Here is a 22781-nt window from a genome sequence, read left to right on the forward strand (position 1 = left end):
CAAATGTAAGAAGGTTTAGTTTTAATTTGGGTAGTTTTTTAAAAAATCAATACTAGACAGATTTTTATTGGATGGATAGATAAGCAGGAGGCTGGAAGAATACAGCAAGCCAGACAGCATCATGAGGTGGAGGAGTCAATATTTTGGGTGTAACCTATGGCAGGTGCTGAAGAAGAGTTACAATCAAAACATCCATATCCGGATGCTGCCTGGCTTGCTGTGTTCTTCCAGCCTCCTGCTTGTCTATCTTGGAATCCAGCATCTGCAGTTTTCTTTGTCCCTGACCAGGTTTCAATTGGATGGCAAGAGGTTAATCCTTTCCCAGGAATTTCATACATTTTCCATTGCTTGGAATCCGAGCAATATTTGGTGAATAACTATGCAGGATTCATGGTGACATGGAGTGATATGGGGAAATCTCCAGCAGTATGGACCCATGAGGTCATAGGTGTCAAATAGGGGGATCTTGATGGCACTTGGAGGATAAGTGAGTGAATTGGGGTGGCATGGATGATCTGTTCTGGCATAGATTAATAGAGCATCAGATTAGTATAGTGGAGGAGAATCTTAGACTGTATGCAGGATATAGGGATGACATGGTGAACATGAGAGGGCACAGACTCGCATGGTGTTTGGTGGGGGGGGAGGCAAAGAACTTTGAAATGGCAGGCAAGCCTCTGGTGGATAAAGGAAATGCTTTAGTGATACCATCAAGGCCTCACTGGCGAAGTACTGCATTTGCACTGACACCTGCAAATCATTGGGCCAAGACCATCAAAAGTGGAGGAGGAGCACCTGTGAAGGCATTGAGCACCTCAAGACTTGCCATCAGGAAAAAGTAGAAGCCAGGTGAAAACAGCGAAAGGATTGCACGACCACACTAATGCCCCACTCATACCTTGCCATGGCCATCTTTTGACCCAAGTGTGGCAGAGTCCGATAAAGCTGTATCGGTCTGTACAGCCACTTAGAGTGGAAGAGTGTCATTTGCATCTGTGAAGGACTGCCAGTGATGATGGTTGGGGTAAAGAGTGGTGAGGTTTGGAGGGCCTTTAAATACAGGAGCTGGAATATTGTGTTGGAGAACTGGAGTGGCCTTTCTAACTGGTCCATCTCTCCACCCAAACTCTTTCAACACTGGTTTGTGGCTTGCAAACTGCGCCACAACCCATTGTCAAGAAACAAATATAGCATGTGAGGTCACTTAAGTCGGGCGTGTAGTATGCAAGATGTGAAAGTGTGCAATTCAAGTTTAGTCAAGCCCAGAGTAAGGTTTGGCCAATAAATTCTAATTGCATCTCTTAAAAACATCCAAAAGCAATCATGCGCAATAAATTATGTGTGCATGGCCAGTTAATTGTATTTTGGTAATGTTCATTCAGAGAACACTTTTCCAATTGACAGGGAGTGTTCCCTCTTTTTTCTTTTTGAATAGAAATTACAAAGTGCCATTGGACTATTCATGCCCACCAGAACAACCAAATTGTGCCGTGGATGAATGCTAGCTCTTTTTCAATACTGATTGAATTTCAAACCAAAAGATGTCCTTAAATCTTTTAATGAAATTTAAATTAAATCCGTTTTTGTTTTGTCATTGTGCAAACTGACATTCCAACTTTTTGTAGTGGTCATAAATATGTTTTTCCTGTTGATGGTTTAATGACGTCACACCAGCACTTGGACCAAATTTAAGTTCATGAATTTTGGCAAACAATGTGCTGTTGAAGCAAACTTATACATTTAAGTGGTCATCTAAACATAGCTGTTTATAATCTGATCAATAGTTTCGCCCATGTCTGCAGAAAAAAATTGCTGCTATCAGCAATTCAAGTTTTCCACATGGATCCCCAGTATCACTTTCAGTAGTTATAGGTAGGGCAAAAATTAGAGAGAAAATTTTCAGTGCTGCTGTAGAGTCATGCAAAACACAGAAACAGAGCCTTCTGACCAGCTTGTCCATGCTGACCAGATATCCTGAATTAATCTGGTCCCATTTGGCAGTATTTGGCCCATGCACTTTGCCGGACCTTACCATTAAGTGTATACATCCTGCCCTGATTTGCCTTTCCAAAATGCAGCATGTCTCATTTATCTAAATCAAATTCCATCTGCCACTCCTCAGCCATTGGTCCGTCTGATCAAGATCCCGTTGTAGTCTGTGACAACCATCTTCACTGTACACTACACTGCTAATTTTGGTGTCATCTGCAAACTTGCTAACTATACCTCCTATGTTCACATCCAAATCACTTATATAAATGATGAAAAGCAGTGGACCCAACACCGATCCTTGTGACACACCACTGGTTACGGGCCTCCAGTCTGAAAAACAACCCTCTAACACCTTCCTCTGTCTTCTACCTTCAAGCCAGTTCTGTATATAAATAGCTGATTCTCTCTCTATCATTGTGATCTAACCTTGCTAACCAGTCTACCATGAGGAACCTTGTTGAACACGTTACTGAAGTCCATCCAGATCATGTCCATCGTTCTGCCCTCATCAATCCTTTTTATTACTTCTTCAAAAAAGTTTTTTTCTTCCAAGTTAGTCAGAGACAATTTGGCGCTGATTACTGGAGGATATATAGTACAAGTACAATCCCAATAAGGTGATCATCCCTTTCTTATTTCTTAGTTCCACAGTGGTTAGCACTGCAGTCTCACAGCACCAGGCTCGCAGGTTCAATTCAAGCCTCAGGCAACTGTCTGTATGGACTTTGCACATTGTCCTCGTGTCTGCGTGGGTTTCCTCCCACAGTCCAAAGATGTACAGGTTAGGTGAATTGGCCATGCTAAATTGTCCATAGTATTAGATGCATTAGTCAGAGGGAAATGGGTCTGGGTGGGTTACTCTTCGGAGGGTCGGTGTGAACTGGTTGGGCTGAAGGGCCTGTTTCCACATTGTAGGGAATCTAAAAAAAAAGTAGCTTCTCTGGCCACATTCCCAGGAATGTCCTTCCTCGGGTCTGTTTCAGTGACTCTATGACTCTATAATGTTATCTCTAATCAAACATGCCACACACCCCCGTCTTTTGCGCACCTCACCCCGGCCGCTAATCTTTCCATCCTTCCTGTATCATCTAGCTTTATTGAAATTATTTTCCACAAACTGTACTTGGTCAAATTTAAGTTCTTTACAACCTCATGATGTGATTTTCCAAATCTAAGAGATTCTCATCCGTTGTTTCAAACAAGTTGATGGTCCAGAATTCTCTGGAAAAATATTGACAGGTTCACAGCACACACCATTATTACCGCAGCAAATATCCTACAATTTGTGGTGATGACAAGTTATGCCACAAGTCGAGAGTTGCCACAAATTGGTAGGTGATTTCCATAACTCTATTATTGGCTTTGCAAAAATAGGAGCCTGCGTCAACCTCCCATTATTGTCCGCAAAATTGTTTGATTTTTAACTTGAACTAAACATAAAGTTTAGATGCTTTTTCATAGTGTTCTCTTTTAATGCAGAGATCGATGTACAATATGCAGCGTGACCCAATCTTATAGTTCGTTCCTATTTCCAAAGTAATTGAAACTGTAACATCTTATTCTGCGTGGGTTAAAACTGCTTGAAATAGTGAAATTTAATTGTTATTTTCTTATTGTTTTTCTTTTCTGTTTCTCTTTCCTCTTTCTCAATTCAATCGTTCATACCCTCACTTTATTTCTCTTTCTGTACTTTATTTAATTTGACTCATCCAACCAGTTTCATTGTCAATTACTTTCTGTCCCTGCATTACATTGGTTGAGGAGTATAATGCTCCTGTTGTTAACTTGGGTCTCAGTTTATTCACACTATGGCGCTTCTTAACACAAAAGTAATGGAAGCAGAATGGTAAGGAAATAGATCCAACTCGCAGCACATGCTGTGCAACGCCTGACTTTGGCAAAGTCTGTGCTGTTGGTGAAGGAGCTGTTGGTCTTAGTCAAATTCTTCTCAAATATTAAAAATATGTCCCACACCTGTATTTAATAAAATATCTGTCAAAGTCGAGTTTATAACCAAAGGCCATAATCACAGAATAATATTTAAAATAGAGATAGGTAGTAAAACTGTGGAATTTTTCACACAGCGAGCAGTAGATGCTGGGTAGAGTATATACAAGGCAATGATTATGATTTTTAATCAGTAAGGGAATTGAGGGTTATGGCAGGAAAGTTTAGTTAAGGATCGGCCTTGATGCCATTGGATGGCTGAGCAGACTCAAGGGGCTGAACGGTCTATATCTGCTCTTAAGTCTTTCTTGTATTACGGTTGACTAATCAAATCAAACTTGTATCAAAGTAACAAAAAGAGATTGACTAAGGAAATGCAATGAATGTTGTCTAAGGATCAGGATAAACCATTTAGGCTTTGGATGAAGAGAGTGGTGAGCCTATGGAATTTGCTACTGCTGAAAACAATTGAAGGCAAAACATTGTCTCTTTCCAAGGAGTTGGATGTAGCACTTGGAGCTAAAGGGGATTAAAAGATATGGGGGAAGGGATCATATTTCACATTGGTAAGATGAGAGAGGCCTATGTTGATATTTGAGGGCCTGTTGATATTGCAGAGGAGGAAGAGATAGTGTTTTATGTCTTGAAAATCATTATGGTGGTTAGGTCCCCAGGTCCTGATGGTGCAAGGGCAGAAATTGCTGGAGGTTTGACAGAGATGATTTTTTGTATTCGCTTTTGCCAGAGGCAAGGCCCCTCAAGCCTGCAGATTTGCCAGTGTTGATCCTTTGTTTAAGAAGGACAACAGGGATCACCCAGGAAATTATAAGCTGGTGAGCCTTACATTGGTGATAGGGAAATTATTGGCGAAGAGTCTTAGGGACTGGATTTAGTCACATTTGGAGAAAAAATGGACTTAATAGGGATAGTTAGCATGGTTTTGAGTGTGTGTGTGTGTGTGTGTGCGCGCACGCGCGTGCGTGCGCGCGCCTTGTCTCACAAATTTGATTGAGTTTTTTTGAGAAGATGATGAAGGTTATTGGTAAGGGTAGGCTGTGGATGTTATCTGCACGAACTTTACTGAAGCATTTCACTAGGTCTCTAATGCTAGCCTGATACTGAAAATTAAGTCACAAGAGATCTGTGATGACGTGGTAAGTTTGATACAAACTGACTTGGTCAGAGAACACAGGTGTTTTTCTGCCTGGAGGTCTGCAGCCCGTGGTGTTGTGCAAGGATCAGTGTTGAGACCTCTGATGTTTGTAATATATATAAATAATTTGGATTAAAATATAGGTGGTCTGCTTAGTTAGTTTGCAGACATCATGAGCTTTAGTGGAGTTGTTTATAATGTGGAATGGTGTCAAAGGATACAGCAGTAAGTAGATCAGTTGCAAAGTTGCATGGGGAAATCTGAGTTTAATCCAGCTGAGTGTGCAGAATACAGTAAATGACAGGACCCGTAGAAGCATTGATATACAGAGGAATCTTGGAGTGCAAATCCATAGCTCCGTGAGAGTATCAATACAAATGGATAAAGTGGTTTTTAAAAAATGGACTACACTGCTTGCTTTCATTGGTCAGGGCATTGAGTATAAACGTTGACAAATCATGTTGCAGCTATATAAACCTCGAGAGGCCACATTTTGGTGTATTGTGTACAGTTCTGGTTGTCAAAATGTAAGAAGGATGTAGAGGCTTTGGAGACAGTACCCAAATGTTGCCTGCATTGGAGTAAATTAGCTATAATGAGAAGTTGACCAAACTTGGACTGTTTTCACTAGAACATTGTGAAGCTGAGGGGCACCCTGATATAATGTTGAGAGGAATGGTTAGAGTGGATAGTCAGAGTCTCTTTCCCAAGGTGGAAATTTCAAATGTTCAGGGGCCTAGGTTTAAGGTGAGAGAGGAAAAGTTTAAAGGATATGTGCGAAGCAAAGTTTTTTTTTAGGCAGGATGTGGTTGGTGCCTTGAATGCATTGTCTGGGATGAGGTTGGAAACAGATACTTTTGCAACGTCTAAAAGCCATTGGACATTGGACAGGCAGGGTCATAGATGCATACAGGCCGGGCAGATGGGTTTAGTTTAGATTGGCATTGTGGTTGGTATGGATATGGTGGGCCAGTGGGCCTGATCCTGTGCTGTACTGTTCTATGTTCTAAGTAGGAACAGGGTATTGAGTCAGATGATCAGTTATGATCGTTGAGTGGCGAAGCAGACTCTAAGGGCCAAATGGCCTATCTCAGCTCCTATTTTCTATGTTTCTGTTCATAATTGAACAAAATTATAGCCATAGACTGTGAAGGTCCATGTAAACATGGATTAAAAAAAATAGCAATATAAAGAACAGTAAGTCATGACAGCAGGCTATTTTTCAGACTGGGAGACTGTAGGACGTGGTGCTCTCCGGACATGTTCTTTTTTATCAAGCCGCATATAAAAGACTTGGATATTGGAACACAGATAAAAATTCCAAAATCTGAATGAGTGGGCAGGAGATGGCATGAGCTATCTGAGAGGGATCAAGGGCAATCTGAAAGGGGCAGGGGGCATCAAGCAGAACTACAGGTGACCTGCGTTGTGGAGTGGCGTGAGTGAAGAGTGATGATGCCAAAGGGACTGACAGAAGAGTTGAACTGTCTCATTCCAGAGTTGAGATCTTCAAACAGCCTCACCTATGGATGCACTCCTCTCAAGACAAATATTCTGGGTAAAGTTGCACACAGATCGGGTGTGCATTTCAGAAAGTGCAAATATTCACAGGCCAGGCTATCCTGAGCCCACAGGGAACCGTGGCCTCAGTTGACTTCACAGCCAATGAAGTGTTTCTTTTAAAGTGTAGTCCTTATCCATCTCCTTATTTTGAAACCATCTGCGAGTGTTGACATCACTCCCAAGTCTATATTTAAATACTTTAAAAGATTCTGTGAAGAGAGGTATCCTGAATCCTGTGGATTTGCAATAGCCACTTGTATCCACTCCATAAAATCTATGTTTCTTTCTCTATACAAAATCTTTATTTTGTATGTCCATTGGGGTGAAAGGATCACCTAACCTCTGTCAACACTATATTCATAGATGCATTTCTCCAACCTCCAGTTTATTTTACTTTGTCAGAGGATTTTGTGAAGTTTATTTAGCTTGATTATTCATTCTAAAATCCATATTGACTACTTTCATTTCTTTCATCCATAGCTTCATCCTTAATTTAGAAACTAAAATTTCCCTTAGCACAGACACAAAGTTAATTGACATGTAATTACATTCTGATGAAGGACTTTTGCCCGAAACGTTGAGTTCCCTGCTCCTCGGATGCTGCCTGGCCTGCTGTGCTTTTCCAGCACAACTCTGATCTAAACTCTGGTTTCCAGCATCAGCAGCCCTCACTTTTACCTGTGCAATTACCCAGATTAGTTTCATCTTCCTTTCTAAAAATAGGTCCGACACTGGCCAATTTCCAGTTTGTTAGCATGCATCCACACTCAATACAAATCTAATATATAATTTTTTGCACTGATGCAATTTCCTATATCGCCATTCTTTGGTTTATAAGATGTATCACATCAGGCCATGCTAGTTTGCCAAAAGAGTTCTTTATCTCATGATAATGTTGATATGGGTATGCTTTTAGGTTGTACACAAGGACATCAAATTGCAGTATAATGCAGGGACAGAGCTAAAATTCAGTCTGATGTGCTGGATAACAGAACTCATGAAAAAACCTTTCTAAGCACCCTTGATAAATTCAAATATGCTTTTAGAGTTCTCCTCGGTTGCAGTCTCCCAGGTTCTCAGAAAAAAGTCTGTGCAGCTCTTTACATTAGTATAAACACAGCAATGATGAAGAGCAAAAGATTTTCATAACCATTTTTATACCTTTTAAAGAAGGAAAATAAAACCAAGCCTTGTATTCATACTGTGCTTTTCACCTCTATTGATTGTCTGAAGTACTTTACGGTCAATGATGTACTTTTGATGTGTAACCATGTTTGCAATGTAGGAAATGCAAAAAACTAAAACGTTGTTATCTTTTACATAGGATTTGAAACCAGATTACATTTCTAAAACTGCACTTCAGAGAAACCTCAATTTTGAAATAGTCTGCAAAAAGGTAAGACTTTTGAATGAATTTGTCAATGTTTGAAAAAGTGCTTGTGACCAGATACATGCTTCAAATTCCAGGCTTGTGCTTCTGCAGAAATGGTAACAAAAATAAATGAAATATCTGCATGCACACATTAAATTGCTAACTGTGACTCTTACACAAATAGCAATCTGATACTGAAGACCTATTTTACTGTATTCTTCTACAAATTTTGGCCGGGATGCTAGGGTGAACTCACTAGCAGATATGAATGCTACAACAATAATAAAATAGTTATAGAGCTGGACCTGCTCCTGCTTAATCTTGACACACAAGATTGATTAGAAATTATGTGTGGAATTCCACATCTCTGTTTTCATTTCATTGAACACTATAAGTGAAGTAAAACATACAGAATATACCGACAAAGTGAATATATTAAAGTGTATAGAGCATCAGATCAAAACAAATATAAATACAAAGAAAAAATAAAGAATGTAGTACAAAGGATATCAGTGCCAGAGAATATGTAACCAGAAGGAGAGAAAATGAGAGAGCTAATAAAAAAATTAGTATGACCCCAAATGTACGAGAGTCAAATGGGAAACAATGTAATTCGTAACAAGAAGACAAGATAAGTAGATAGTTATAGAAAAGTAGAGATTTTCGCAGGCTATGCAATGAAAGATCACCTGTATATATTTCATTTCATTACATACCAGTCTTGTGATTGAGGGATCTTCTGATTTGTACTGAGCAACACAACAGAAATTACACTAGTATTTTATTAAAGATCTCTACCTTTCAATTAGTTGAAATATTAAAAAAAAGTTTTAGTACAATTATTGTACTAATTAACCTCGAAATCAATTGCATTGAGTTCATTTGTTCATCAGAGTACTTTTTCCCTCATTCATATATGGTTAACCTGGATCTATAAGTGAAGAATTTTGGTCCAAGCAAGTCAATATCATGCCTGAGTCAATGCAGTGTGTCTTCATTGGCCTTCCGTCATCCTAACTAATAGAATAAATTTTGTTCTAATGCAATCTTGCCATTCCCTTATGTGAATACACAGTAATTTCATTTTAAGTTGTGGAGTGTTTTCATTGTCTTTGAGTATTGCCAATGATCGTTTAATGGAATGGATCTGACTGTCACTTCGCACATGGGAGACACAGATTAGAGAGTTGAAGCAAATATGTGAGACTACAATGACGACCAACATGATAGTTCATCTATTGAGAGATTTTAATTGTCATGATCACTTAATACCATGTTTTACCTAATTGTAGTATCCCCACAGTCAAAGTTTGATAAGCACTACACAAAGTAAAAAATGAGGTCTGCAGATGCTGGAGATCACAGCTGCAAATGTGTTGCTGGTCAAAGCACAGCAGGTTAGGCAGCATCTCAGGAATAGAGAATTCGACGTTTCGAGCATAGAATTCTCTATTCCTGAGATGCTGCCTAACCTGCTGTGCTTTGACCAGCAACACATTTGCAGCTGTGATCTCCAGCATCTGCAGACCTCATTTTTTACTCGAAGATTTTAACCTACTGCGAATCCTCTTACAAGGATGCCTTCCTTGAAGAAGCTCTCTTCCTCCCTCTACAAGGATTTCAGTGAGTCCCTCTACCTCTCCGCCCCCACCCCACTCCGGCCTATCACCCTCACCTTGACCTCCTTCCACCTATTCCACCTCCATCGCCCCTCCCCCTAGTCCCTCCTCCCTACCTTTTATCTCAGCCGGCTTGGCTCTCTCTCTCTTATTCCTGATGAAGGGCTTATGCTCGAAACGTCGAATTCTCTATTCCTGAGATGCTGCCTAACCTGCTGTGCTTTGACCAGCAACACATTTGCAGCTAAGCACTACACAAACCTGCTAAAAAACCTGCATAAAAGCAAATATAACTTACAAAATAAAAAATGATATTTTTGTTGTTTAGTTAAGTTGCAAAATAATACTAAGATACCATTTGCTACATAATACTGACTGACACTTAGAAGATTAAAAGGTGTATAGATCAGCTCACTCCTATTATACTTGTAGCAAGATCCAGGGAAGTGGTCTATAATTTTCACCAATTACATCATTGACATTACAAAGCTGTGTTTCTTTTAAAATGGTAATTCTAGTTATTTGCAATTCAGATTTTTGATTTATCCCATTGTTGTCAGTGCAATCATTAGACATTAGTTTTCTTCAAAGACTGTGTTTATAATAGTTATTCTGTTGGCATTACCATATAGTCACTTGTAAACATCTGAATTAAGAGCAGGAGTAGACACCTCATCCCCTCCAGCCTAATTAATAAGATCATGTCTGATGTAATTTCTCCATATTCCAGCCTGATAACTCTGTACTTCCTTGCTTATCAAGAATCTAAACCAACACAAACCTACCTCTTAAGAGTGTGTTATTCTGCATTGACTGAGAATTTAAATTCAAAATATTTAAATTCACAAGTAGTATCATACTTCAAATATTATTTTTTCCATTCTGGCAATATTGATGATAGTACAATGCTTAGTAAACAAAATACTTGTTTGTACTTCCTCCTTGAATTTCCTTTCTAGGACTAGTTTTTTTTCTCTGCACTTGTAATGACTGGTAAACCATCGCTATAAAATTAATCGTGAATATGGAGTTCTAAGGCCAACAACTAGTGTTACCATATACACCTGTAATATTGTAAAACATCCCAAAGATTTTTCTGCTATTAGCAAACAAAATTTGACACTGATCTACTGAAATGTTAGAGCAGGCAATCAAAAATCCATGAGATAGTTTTAACATTGCTGGCTTGCTGCTTTTTACTGATTTGTTTTTTCTGTTGGTATGTAACACATAATAAAGTTCACCTTTCTTATACAAACTGAAATAGGCTTTGCAACCTTTAATTGCATGCAGTTCAAAAGTAAGACCCGTTAACTTATTAACATTAAAGTCTAGACTTATGTTATTCTCTCTCAGTACTACTACAGTTATAAACTGCTGGTCACAGTTGCTGTCCATATAATGTCTGAACAACTCCCTGGTGCATTTTTTGCATACGTTTGGATTGAAAGTGAAATAAGCCTCTGGGCAATCGAGCTTGTAGCACAGATGACATAGATATGTCATGTGATCTAGATGAATGCTGTTAATGCATTTGTAAGAATAGTGCGAGCCAGTTCAGTCCCTTGACTAGTTGTTGTCCTTTGATTCAATTAGATCATTACATAATGGTTCCCTCAAAAAAAATCAACTGGATTAGGTGGTGAAGACCTCCCTTCACAAATCCACTGCTGATTCTCTGAAATCAACTCAAACTTGTCCAGTATTCGGTGTCCTTCACTTCTACTGTTTACCTTATAGTCTGTTGACTACACCAAATGGCACATGATTTTCTTCAAAAACTCTCAAGATGCTTGGCTCGATGTATCATTTTATTTCCTCTAAAGTCCACCTGAACTTTGCTTATATTTGTAATCTTTGATTTACATGCTAAACTGTATAATCTTTGTCAAGTAATAGTTTTCTATCCATGGTATACTCACATTAAAATGTCTCGCTTGTGTTAGAATCCAAATCTTCTCAGAGTGCCAACTAATTCTTCTTCTCACTCTCCTTTATACAAGTCGTTCTTGTTGTTACCTTTTCCAGCCAGCTGTGGTGCACTGACTTCCTTTCACAACATGGAATTAGACATGATTATTGCAAAGGCGTCATTCTTATCTAAGTGTTCTCACAGTTATGGACTGAATTCATTTAGTTTTGTTCTTGCCTGTTCTATTTGTTTTCTGCCAAACGTTATATGGCATTTATGCACCTTAACATTTTCAGTTTCACTTACCTGTGGTAGCCACAGTATCATTAGTACTAAAACCAATATAGAAGCACATTTCTCTTCTACGTACTTGATAGAGTTATCTTGCTTTAAATCAGGACAGTATTTATTGACTCATTTTTTTAAAAAAACACAGGCCGATTTCTACAATGTTCTTTTTCAGCAAAAACTTGGCTCGTTACATTACTTTTAGCTATATTAGACAATCTTTTTCCTAACCATTTCATTGTTTGAACAATTTAAGTTTGAGAGGCTTAGTCCGAGATGATAAATGCAATATATACTCGAATGAGGACTTTAGTTAACCAAGGAGAAAAATCAATAAAGCAGAATATGGATGATTTGGTTTGTCAACTTGCTTGGTCCCAAGCTTTTTACCCATTGATAGATGATATAGTAGTTAACAATAAAGTGCAGCTGTGGGAATATCCTATGGAAAATGGAGTACTACAGTGGATTATCACTGTATAATGAGTAATAACAACATTAGTATTAGTTCTTGCGTTAATACCTTACTTTAATACAAACATCTGGTTAAGATAACGTCAACTTTTGATGAAGAAAACTGAGATGCTAATTTTAGTGAAAGAGATTGTCATGCAAGTCACGGTAAACAAGTCTAAAATAGCCTAACCATAAACCTATGGTGCAATTCTGGCTACCCAGATTATTATTATGAGAGTCACACCCTCTTAGTTGGCATAAATGCTCAACACAAGTTCTTTATGGAAGGTCACAGATTTGAAATGTCAAATTAGTTTCAGTCTCCTTATATACTGGTAGACTTGCTGAGAATCTCCACTTTCTGTTTTTATTTGAGTTTCAGTGTTTATAGTATTGTTCTTTTGGTAAATGCTCAACATACTGTCTTTCTTTGATCAATTCCATATTTTTTTTCACAGTCAACACTTGCTACTTATTTCTTTGTTTGAAAGGCTTGTTTTTTGGATCCATTTCCGCCCCTACATTGAGTTCATGGCACAAATCAAACATTTCTACTGTGAAAGAGAACTACCCTTGATTCCCATAGCAATGATGAATCATTCCTAAACTTTTGTTACTTCAAAGCATGTTTCAAACATGACTTAAACTTGAGAGTCTCCTTTCTTTCATTAATTATTTGAAATCTTTCCATCAGTTATAAATTCAAGAAGCACCACTCCAGACAAACTAATACAGTTAACCTATTTTGGCTGGTGAATTCTAACTATATTATCTTACTCATTTTTATCATCCTGAGAATTTATTTTATTTGATCATGGGATGTGATATTGATGCATCTATTGCCTATCTCCTGTTGCCCAGAAGGCAGTTTGAAATCAGTCTCATATTGCAATGAGTCTAAAGCCACATTGAGGGGTGATCAGGTAAGGATGGAAGTTTCTTTTCCTAAGCACTTTATTGAATGAAAATGGATTTCTATAACAATCAACAGTGATTTCATGGTCATCATTAGACTAGCTTTCTTTTTATTATTTTTTAATTGAATTTGAGTTTCATCTGCCACATTGAGATTCAAATCCCTGTCTCCAGAATGAATTCTGGTTTACTACTGATATTATCACTACACCACTTCTCCCAATTACGACATATAGAAGCATCAGACCAGTCCACTCTAAGATTCCTGAAGGTCTCGGAACTTGGCTTAAACATAAATATGTTTAAACATCAAGAAACGACACCAAATTGACCAATTTTATGACAACATTTTAAAGGTGCAAACCAATTTCAGGTTAACAGTAAGTATAAATAATTATATATTATGATGTAAAATGGTTTATATATATTAATATAACTTACTTTAGCATTTGAATTTTGAAGTAGTGCCTTGTAGATTTGTCTGAAGTCAATGAATTTGAAGAAATGTAATAGTTAACTTGCCAGTCTTTCTGCAGCCACTATTTTAAACCAATATGTGCCAGAGAGCACCTGACTCATGGATCCTCTTGGAATGGTAATGGAAATTTGTTTGTATTGTGAGAGTTTTAAGTGTGGAGAAAACAAACATTGAAAAGCATCAGCTTGCTTTTGATTTAAAAGAATAAAGAGTGATTTTGTTCTTCATTTGTATTTTTCTTAGGAAATGAATACATAGATTGGAAACCTTCTGGTTCAGTTTATAGAAGACTTGGTCAGACATAAAAACCATCTCCGTAGAGAAAAGAGTTAGTTGAGGATAGTTAGGAAATAGGTTATGGCAGCGGAAGAGCTTTAGTTTGAAAAGTCCAGACCAGAGGTGTATGGTTATTTGAAGCTAAGGATGTTGAAGCTCAGTTTTGAAAATATTCAAGGAAAAAATTATGTAATTCTCAAGACTATACAGAAATGAAAGGACCAATTAAGTCAAACTTATAGATGTGATAGAAAAAGGCACTCTCTTGCTGATATGAGTTTTGTAAAATGATAGTGGTATGATAAATAGCATTTTATTGTGCCATACATTTTGAAACCATTACAGCAATGTTATATGTAAATATCTTGATTTGCCCTATTTTATTGTGGAGTTTATACAATCATGAGAAGCATAGATAGGATGAATTGTAATGGTCTTTTCCCTATGGTAGGAGAGCTCAAAACTAAAAGGCATTGGTTCAAGGTGAGAGAGGAAAGATTTAAAAGAGACAACTTTTTTTCATACAAAGGGTGAGTTGCATACTTGGGATAAACTGCCAGAGGAAGTGTTCGATGCAAGTACAGTTACAACATTTAAAAGACGTTTGGTCAGGGACATGAATAGGATAGTTGAGGGGGATATGGCTCAAACTGAAGCTAATAGGAGCTAGTTTAGTTTGGAAACCTGGTTGACATGAACAAGTTGGGCCAAAGCGTCTGTTTCCATGCTGTATGACTCTACTGTACTTTCTTTTGTGTATGAAACTTGATTTATTGTTAAAATCGAAGCTGCAGTATCACAGCAGCTGCAGTATTTTTCTGTGAAAGACCACTGGATTAAATGGGTTTTTTTTAAACATGATTTGAAAAGTAAAATTTCAGTTTGGGATTTGACTTGTCCAGTACTAACATCATAATTTTTTTGCACTGCAGATGTTTCTTGATTTTGCTAAAAGGCTGTAATAACTGGCTGTTTAATATATAATGAAAATTGGCCATTTGGATGTCTGCTGTTTATAATCCATATTTTTGGATTATTGCTACAGGCACTGATTGTAGTATGCTATTTTTTTTAGTTTTTTAATTCACCAGATCTGGGCAATACCATATTTGCTAGTCATTGCATTTATTATCTACTTGGAGAAAGTTTACATTTAACTTCTACTTCTCTTGTCATTTCCTAAGTTTCAGAGCATTTTCCTGTTACCATCTCCAATGGAGTCCTTTTTTTCATTTGTCCTCTAAGGTATCAATCTTGTGTTAGACCTGGACTCAGGCAAGCGAAGAGTATTCCTGCTTCCATCACATTCCTGACTTGTGCATTGTTGATAGTAAACAAAATTTAGGAGCCTATTATTTTCCACAGAATCTGGCATGTTGTTAAATGTTGTTAAATATCGAGAGACAATTACATCTGCAGTTGTTTGGGATGGTGTTCACTTGCCAATTATGGGCCAAGAATGTTACTTGCCACTATCAGCCCAGGTCTAAAGTTTGTTGCAGTGTATTAGTGTATGCCTGTACAGAAGGATTGGATCTAACGAATTGATGTGATACTGGGCAATGTGCACACATCTCTAACTTTTACTGTGTGATTATCAAGGAATGTCTGATTGCTTTGAATACAGGAAAGGCTATCGACCATGACAACATTCTAGATGTACACAGCATGCCATTTACAAGGCATGTGTCAGGAATGTGAAGAAATGCTCTTCAATTGCCTCTCCAACATGTCTCAAAAAGCTTGACGTCACTCAAAACGAACTAAGCCACTTAATCAGCAAACTCTCCACAATCTTAAAAACTCACTTACTTCACCTCTGACACACAATGATATCAAAGATCCCTTCTAGCCACACATCATTTTACCCTGCAACAATATCACTGTTCCTTCTCCTTTGCTGGATCAAGATCCTGAAATTCACTGTCTAACAGCACGGTGGGTGTACCAAACCATGTGAACGACAGAGATAGATAATTTTGTTGTTGGAATGTAGCCAGGTCAGCATTTATTGCCCATCCTTAATTTTCATTAAGGTGATGCTTTGCAGTAACTCACTTGTCAAGCAATGTCCAAAACCAATAAGAAAGAATTTAGTCAACAGATTGACTCAGTGGTTAGCACTGCTGCCTCACAGCACCAGGGATCCAGGTTTGACTCCACCCTTAGGCGACCGTCTGTGCAAAGTTTGCATGTTCTCCCCGTGTCTGTGTGAGTTTGCTTCAGTTTCCTCCCACAGTCAAAAAATGTGCGGGTTTGGCGGGTTAGCCATGGTAAATGCAGGGTTACAGAGATAGAGTAAAGAGATGCGTCTGGGTGGGATGCTGTTCGGAGGGTCGGTGTGACTCAATCAGTCAAATGGCCTGCTTCCACACTGTAGTGATTCTATATAAATACAATAGCTGCAAGAGTCGGTCAGAGTTTAGGAATTCTGCAATGAGGAACTCACCACCTAATTACCAAAAAATTGTCCATATCTACAAGGCACACTTCAGTAGTGCACTGTAATATTTGCATTTGACTGGATGAGTCCAGCTCCAGCAGCACTCAACCTGACACATTCCAGGACAGTGAATGAAGTCAGTCATAGTTTTAGCAGCGCACAAAGGCTCTTTGATCCATTTGATCCGTACTAGTCATCAAGTATCCAACAACTTGGCCCTTAGCTTCATAGGCTATGGTGCTTGAGGTGATCATCCAAATAATTCCTATATGTGGTGATGGTTCCTGCTTCTACCACCCTTTCAGGCAGTGAATTATAAATACGCACCTCTGTCCAAGTGAACAAAACTTACTTAAATCTCCTCTAAACCTCCTGCCTTAAATTAATCCCCCATAGTTATTGATCCCTCTAGAAAGGAATTCACTATCTACCTTAGCTGTGCCCCTCATAATTTTGAATGTCTCAATCAGCCCACACCACCCCACAAACTCCCAGCCCTCTCTGCTCCAAGGGGAAAAGAATATTATCTAGTGTCTCTTCAAAGCTCCGAATCTGCAAACAGTGCTCTGGCCTTGGCCTAACAAATGTTATATACAGCTCCACCTTAACCTCCCTACTCTTGTATTCATTGCCTTAACTAATTAAGGCAAGAACCACCTATACTGCCTTAACCACCTTATCCTGTCCTGCTATTTTACCATTCATCATTTATTCCCTTATGTTGTTAGCCCTTTCAAAATACAATATCTCTCACTTTTCAGGGTTAAGTTCCACTTGATATTGTTCTGTCCATCTGACAACTGCAAATGTGTTGCTGGTCAAAGCACAGCAGGCCAGGCAGCATCTCAGGAATAGAGAATTCGACGTTTCGAGCATAAGCCCTTCATCAGGAATAAGAGAGAGAGAGCCAAGCAGGCTGAGATAAAAGGTAGGGAGGAGGGACTAGGGGGAGGGGCGATGGAGGTGGGATAGGTGGAAGGAGGTCAAGGTGAGTGTGATAGGCCGGAGTGGGGTGGGGGCGGAGAGGTCAGGAAGAGGATTGCAGGTTAGGAGGGCGGTGCTGAGTTGAGGGAACCGACTGAGACAAGGTGGGGGGAGGGGAAATGAGGAAGCTGGAGAAATCTGAATTCATACCTTGTGGTTGGAGGGTTCCCCGGCGGAAGATGAGGCGCTCCTCCTCCAGCCGTCGTGTAGTTGTGTTCTGCCGGTGGAGGAGTCCAAGGACCTGCATGTCCTCGGTGGAGTGGGAGGGGGAGTTAAAGTGTTGAGCCACGGGGTGATTGGGTTGGTTGGTTCGGGCGGCCCAGAGGTGTTCTCTGAAGCGTTCCGCAAGTAAGCGGCCTGTCTCACCAATATAGAGGAGGCCACATCGGGTGCAGCGGATGCAATAGATGATGTGTGTGGAGGTACAGGTGAACTTGTGGCGGATATGGAAGGATCCCTTGGGGCCTTGGAGGGAAGTGAGTGTGGAGGTGTGGGCGCAAGTTTTACATTTCCTGCGGTTGCAGGGGACGGTGCCGGGGGTGGAGGTTGGGTTGGTGGGGGGTGTGGATCTGACAAGGGAGTCACGAAGGGAGTGGTCCTTGCGGAACGCTGATAGGGGAGGGGAGGGAAATATATCCTTGGTGGTGGGGTCCGTTTGGAGGTGGCGGAAATGGCGGCGGATAATACGTTGTATGCGCAGGTTGGTGGGGTGGTAGGTGAGAACCAGTGGGGTTCTGTCTTGGTGGCGGTTGGAGGAGCGGGGCTCAAGGGCGGAGGAGCGGGAAGTGGAGGAGATGCGGTGGAGGGCATCGTCGATCACGTCTGGGGGGAATCTGCGGTCCTTGAAGAAGGAGGCCATCTGGGCTGTGCGGTGTTGGAATTGATCCTCCTGGGAGCAGATGCGGCGGAGACGAAGGAATTGGGAATATGGGATGGCGTTTTTACAGGGGGCAGGGTGGGAGGAGGTGTAGTCCAGGTAGCTGTGGGAGTCAGTCGGTTTATAATAGATGTCTGTGTTGAGTCGGTCGCCCGAGATAGAAATGGAAAGGTCTAGGAAGGGGAGGGAGGAGTCTGAGACAGTCCAGGTGAATTTCAGGTCGGGATGGAAGGTGTTAGTAAAGTTGATGAACTGTTCAACCTCCTCGTGGGAGCACGAGGCAGCGCCGATAACCACCCCCCACCTTTTCCTCCGCTAAGCGTGCTGTCCATCTGACAAGACCATTTATATTGTCCTGTCATCCAAGGCTTTCCTTTTTCCTATTTACACTAAGTTTTGTATCACCTATGCATTTACTGATCAAAGATCATGAATGCCCTCTACAAGCAGCAAGGGATCCAACACCAAAGCTGTGGTACGCCACTGAACATAGGTTTCCATTCACAAAAACAGCCTTTTACCATCACCACCTGCATCCTGCGACAACTCCAATCTTGAATCTAATTTGCTTGGATTCCTTGGTCTGTTAGCTTTTTGACCAGCCTCCCAACTGCGACCTTGTCAGTAGCCTTGCAAAATTATATATTCAGCCCTTATTTTAATATGCCTGTATTTGGAATGAAATTGGCTGTATAAACTTGCCTTTCAGTAATTGCAACCTTCTATCTGTAGTGGTGTGGTTAGGGAGGGTGCAGCACACATTTTTACACAGCAGTTTGCATTATAATTGCGAACTTAAGTTTATAAAAAAAAGACTAAAATTGTATGCAAGTATAAAATTCTTGTTATTTCTCATCAATGTAAAAAGTGGGGGGGGTGGGGGTGGAAGTTGTGGACGGGGAATACCCTATCCCTGTAACCCTGCATTTACCATGGGTAATCTACCTAGCCCGCACGTTTCAGGACAATTTGGCATGGCCAATCCATCCTACCTGTGCATCTTTGGACTGGCAGAAGAACCTGGAGGAAATCCACACAGATTCTGGGAGAATGCACAAACTCCACACAGACTTTTACTCAAGGATGGAATTGAACCCAGATCCCTAGTACTGTGAGGCAGCAGTGCTAACCACTGAGCCACTGTACCAGTCCCTGCTGCTTTTAGCCTGGTTCCCTTTCTTCTCAGTGACCCCTTGTCACTTCCTTGATTGTTGAAAAAATAACTAAACCTCATATTTTAGTATTATTTGCAAACATTGTCACCTGTCCTTCTCCACCCATACTCAAAATATAAAGAGTAACACAACTAAACTTGGTGGGACAGCACTCCTGATTTTGATTTCTAACCAGTGTGAAATGACCTCATAACTGTTTGTTTTTGCTCTTCAAACCAATTTTTAATCGCTTTACTACCCCTCTTCTTAATTTTCTTTAGTAATTTTGTATGCACGTTGACAGTTTTCTGAACTCTCCACACACTGTGCTCAATAAGTTTTGACATCAACTGCTCAAATAATTCTGAGGTTTGCCAAACACAGTCATCCCTTTTGAAATCAGTGATCTTCACTTCCAACTGTTTTTCTTTATCTAGACATATGGTAATTTCATTCTTAATTAAAGACTTCAGGGTTTTTTTCCCTACCACAGGTGTTGAGCTGACTGGCCTGTAATTACAAGATTATCTCTGTCTCCCATTTTAAAAATGGATATTACATTGGCTATTCTCCAGTCCTCTGACAAGCATCCACATTTGAATCATCCAGGAACATAGATCCTTCGGACACCACAATTTCCTTCGCTGTCTGCCATCTAATCCGGCCCTGGTACTTTGTATTCCTTTCGGAGAAGCAGATGTGGGCCATTCAGCCCTTCGAGGCCTCTCTATCATTCAGTAAGATTTTGGCTGATTTGGTCGCGCTTGTGGTCTCAGCTTCACTTTCCTGTTTAACCCTATAGCCTTTGACCCCTTTGTCAAAAATCTATCTCACTTAACCTTTAAAGACTCAGCTCCCATGACCTTCTGAAGAAGAGGATTCCACTTGATCATTTGAGAGCAAACTTAGTTTAATTCAATGAATGTATTTTTTGATCAATTATCTTGTTCTGAAGTACACCAGGGTGCACCTCCTTTATAGTATTCTGTTTTTAGTAAAATACTGTAATATAGTTATCAACTGCATTTATTATTTTTGATCATCTATTTATTTCCGTTTGTCTATTGTTCCAAACCACATCAATTTGCACAGTGAACATAGAAGCAGACTTTTGCGTTTGGTGTCAAAAATTGCATAGAACTGCAAAGGGCATAAGGCACAGAAACTGTGGCTCCAGTCCAACAGTCTATTGCTTATTCTCCACTGGAATCTCCTCTCCCCTTTCTTCACCTAAATCAATCATCATAATACACTTTTCCTTTCTGCCTCAGATGGTTGTCTTGCTTTCCCTTAAATGCTCAGACAGAATGTGCTCTTCAGTGTTTGGTTTCTTAACCTTTTCATTCATTTTCCAGCATAGATCCTTGACCGAAACTAAGTTGTTTAGTAAAGGACATTCAAGTATGGTACATACATACAGATCGCATTAAGATTTGGCAGCTGTCTCAAATATGTAACTTGGGCATCCTTTGGGAAGTCCCCTAAGGTCAGTGTAATGTCAACAAATTTTTTTTTCCCATTATGCATTCATGAGGCGTGGGCATCACTAACAAGGCCATCCTTTGATGCCTATCCCTACTTGCCCTTTAGAAGGTGTCAGTAAGCTGGTTTCCTGAACCGCTGCAGTTCATTTGGTATGAGCACACAATCAGTGCATATAGACCCATCACCAAACTGCTTCCATTTCATATTCAGTAAGTTGGATCACTTGAAATGGTTATCTAGATTATTTTGAGAAATGAACTGGTTGCATTATTGGAAGTAGACTGGCAAAGTGGAATAGGAAGACTCAAAACAATTTTTGGCTAATGAAGGAAGACAAAGGGACCAACAAAACAATTCTTCACTTGCCTGAAAGCTTTATCTTTTTGCAAACTTGTGAAAAACCACAGCTCTCATTGTTGAAGTTGACATGTGATGTTTGCAATGCAAATTTCTCAGAAATCTGTGGCGTTAATCAATCTTTTGCAGCCTTAAGACTGTTCAAGTCCCAGAGAATTCTCAGATGAAACTCGATTTTGAGTAATGCAAAAGTAATTTGACATTTTTTTAACTTATTTATGTTAGAACATAATTAAATTGTTGGAGTTCTGAACATTTTTATTTTTGTTTCTGAATTTTGTTACTTTGCCCTTTCAGATTTCAGATAATTTCCATGATTAAATTTAGGTTGTGTAAATTTAGGATTGATTTACAAGACCATACAAATATAACAACATAACTATAGGAAATTTATTTTACTGTTTAACAACTTCCTCTGCTATATCTGACTCAGCTATAATTGTGGACCTTCATGCCTATGGACCCCTAGTTACCACATGGAGCATCTAGTTCAAAAGCCCCCTGCCTCTAGCCTCAATGACTCTGTCGCTGTTAACCTGACATTTTCCACAATTGGTGAGGGTCTGCTCTGCAGCATTAACTTTCTAAGTCGCTCCTAATTGGAGCATTAAGTATGTAAATTGGCTGCCTTTCTCTATGGTATGGATAGATAATCCATCTCCCATGTAGCCCTGTGGAAACATCCCTGCTGGTGGCACTGTAGTGGGAAGCTGGCCCTATATAGCTTCCCAATATTTTCCTGCCTCCCTGGAAATCCTCCAACCCTTTGACCATGTCACGAGGAAATTCATCACTGGGTGATGTGCAAATGGGCGGGAGCTGGAGTTAAATGGGGAGAATTTAGAAATTATTTATTTTGGCTGATGGAATAAAGCTAAATAATTTTGAAATGGTGAGAACCTTGTAAATTATTCATTTATTGTCATGTGTATTTTGTTACAAAATACAATGAAAAATGTTGTAATTTTGAAAAGTATGGATATGTCACAATCCAGAGGGATTTGGGTGCCCTGGGCATGAAACAAGGAGTTATAATGCATATACGTTGGGCATTACTGAAGAAGATTGAAGTACAAGAATAAAGAAGTCTAGCCGTATTGTGCTGAGCTTTGACTGTCCCACACCTGGAGTACTGCGTGTAGTTTTGTCTCTATCTAAGAATGCACTCAACTGTCATAAAACGGATGTAATGAAAGTTTACTCAACTGATTTCTGGAATGACAGTGTTGTCCTGTGAGGAAAAATGATGTAAAATAGGTTGATGTTCTCTGGAGTTCAGAGAGATGATCTCATTGAAACACATAGATGCTAAGAGGCTGCATCTCCTGAGTAAAGAGCCTAGAACAAGGGGGCACAGTCTCAAGATAGGAGTTTGGCATTTAGGACTGAGATGAGGAGAAATTTCTTTGCTCAGAGGCTGTGAATATTTGGAATTCCCCTCTCTGACAGAGCATTCACAGGTCTCATTGAATATATTTACAGCTGAGATCATGACATTTTTAGACTCAAA

The 22781-nt window shown here is 39.6% G+C and overlaps 1 protein-coding gene across 2 annotated transcripts in view; it reads left to right on the plus strand.

Moving 5' to 3' along the window:
* The window catches only part of srfbp1 (serum response factor binding protein 1), a 215718-nt gene that overhangs the window by 140645 nt on the left and 52292 nt on the right, over positions 1-22781 (plus strand). For both annotated transcript variants that reach the window (XM_060844698.1, XM_060844708.1), the window contains one exon: positions 7980-8051. In XM_060844698.1, the coding sequence (XP_060700681.1) occupies positions 7980-8051 (72 nt within the window). The remainder of the gene's footprint in view (positions 1-7979; positions 8052-22781) is intronic.

Source organism: Hemiscyllium ocellatum, chromosome 2, assembly GCF_020745735.1.
Source record: "Hemiscyllium ocellatum isolate sHemOce1 chromosome 2, sHemOce1.pat.X.cur, whole genome shotgun sequence".
Taxonomy (NCBI): domain Eukaryota; kingdom Metazoa; phylum Chordata; class Chondrichthyes; order Orectolobiformes; family Hemiscylliidae; genus Hemiscyllium; species Hemiscyllium ocellatum.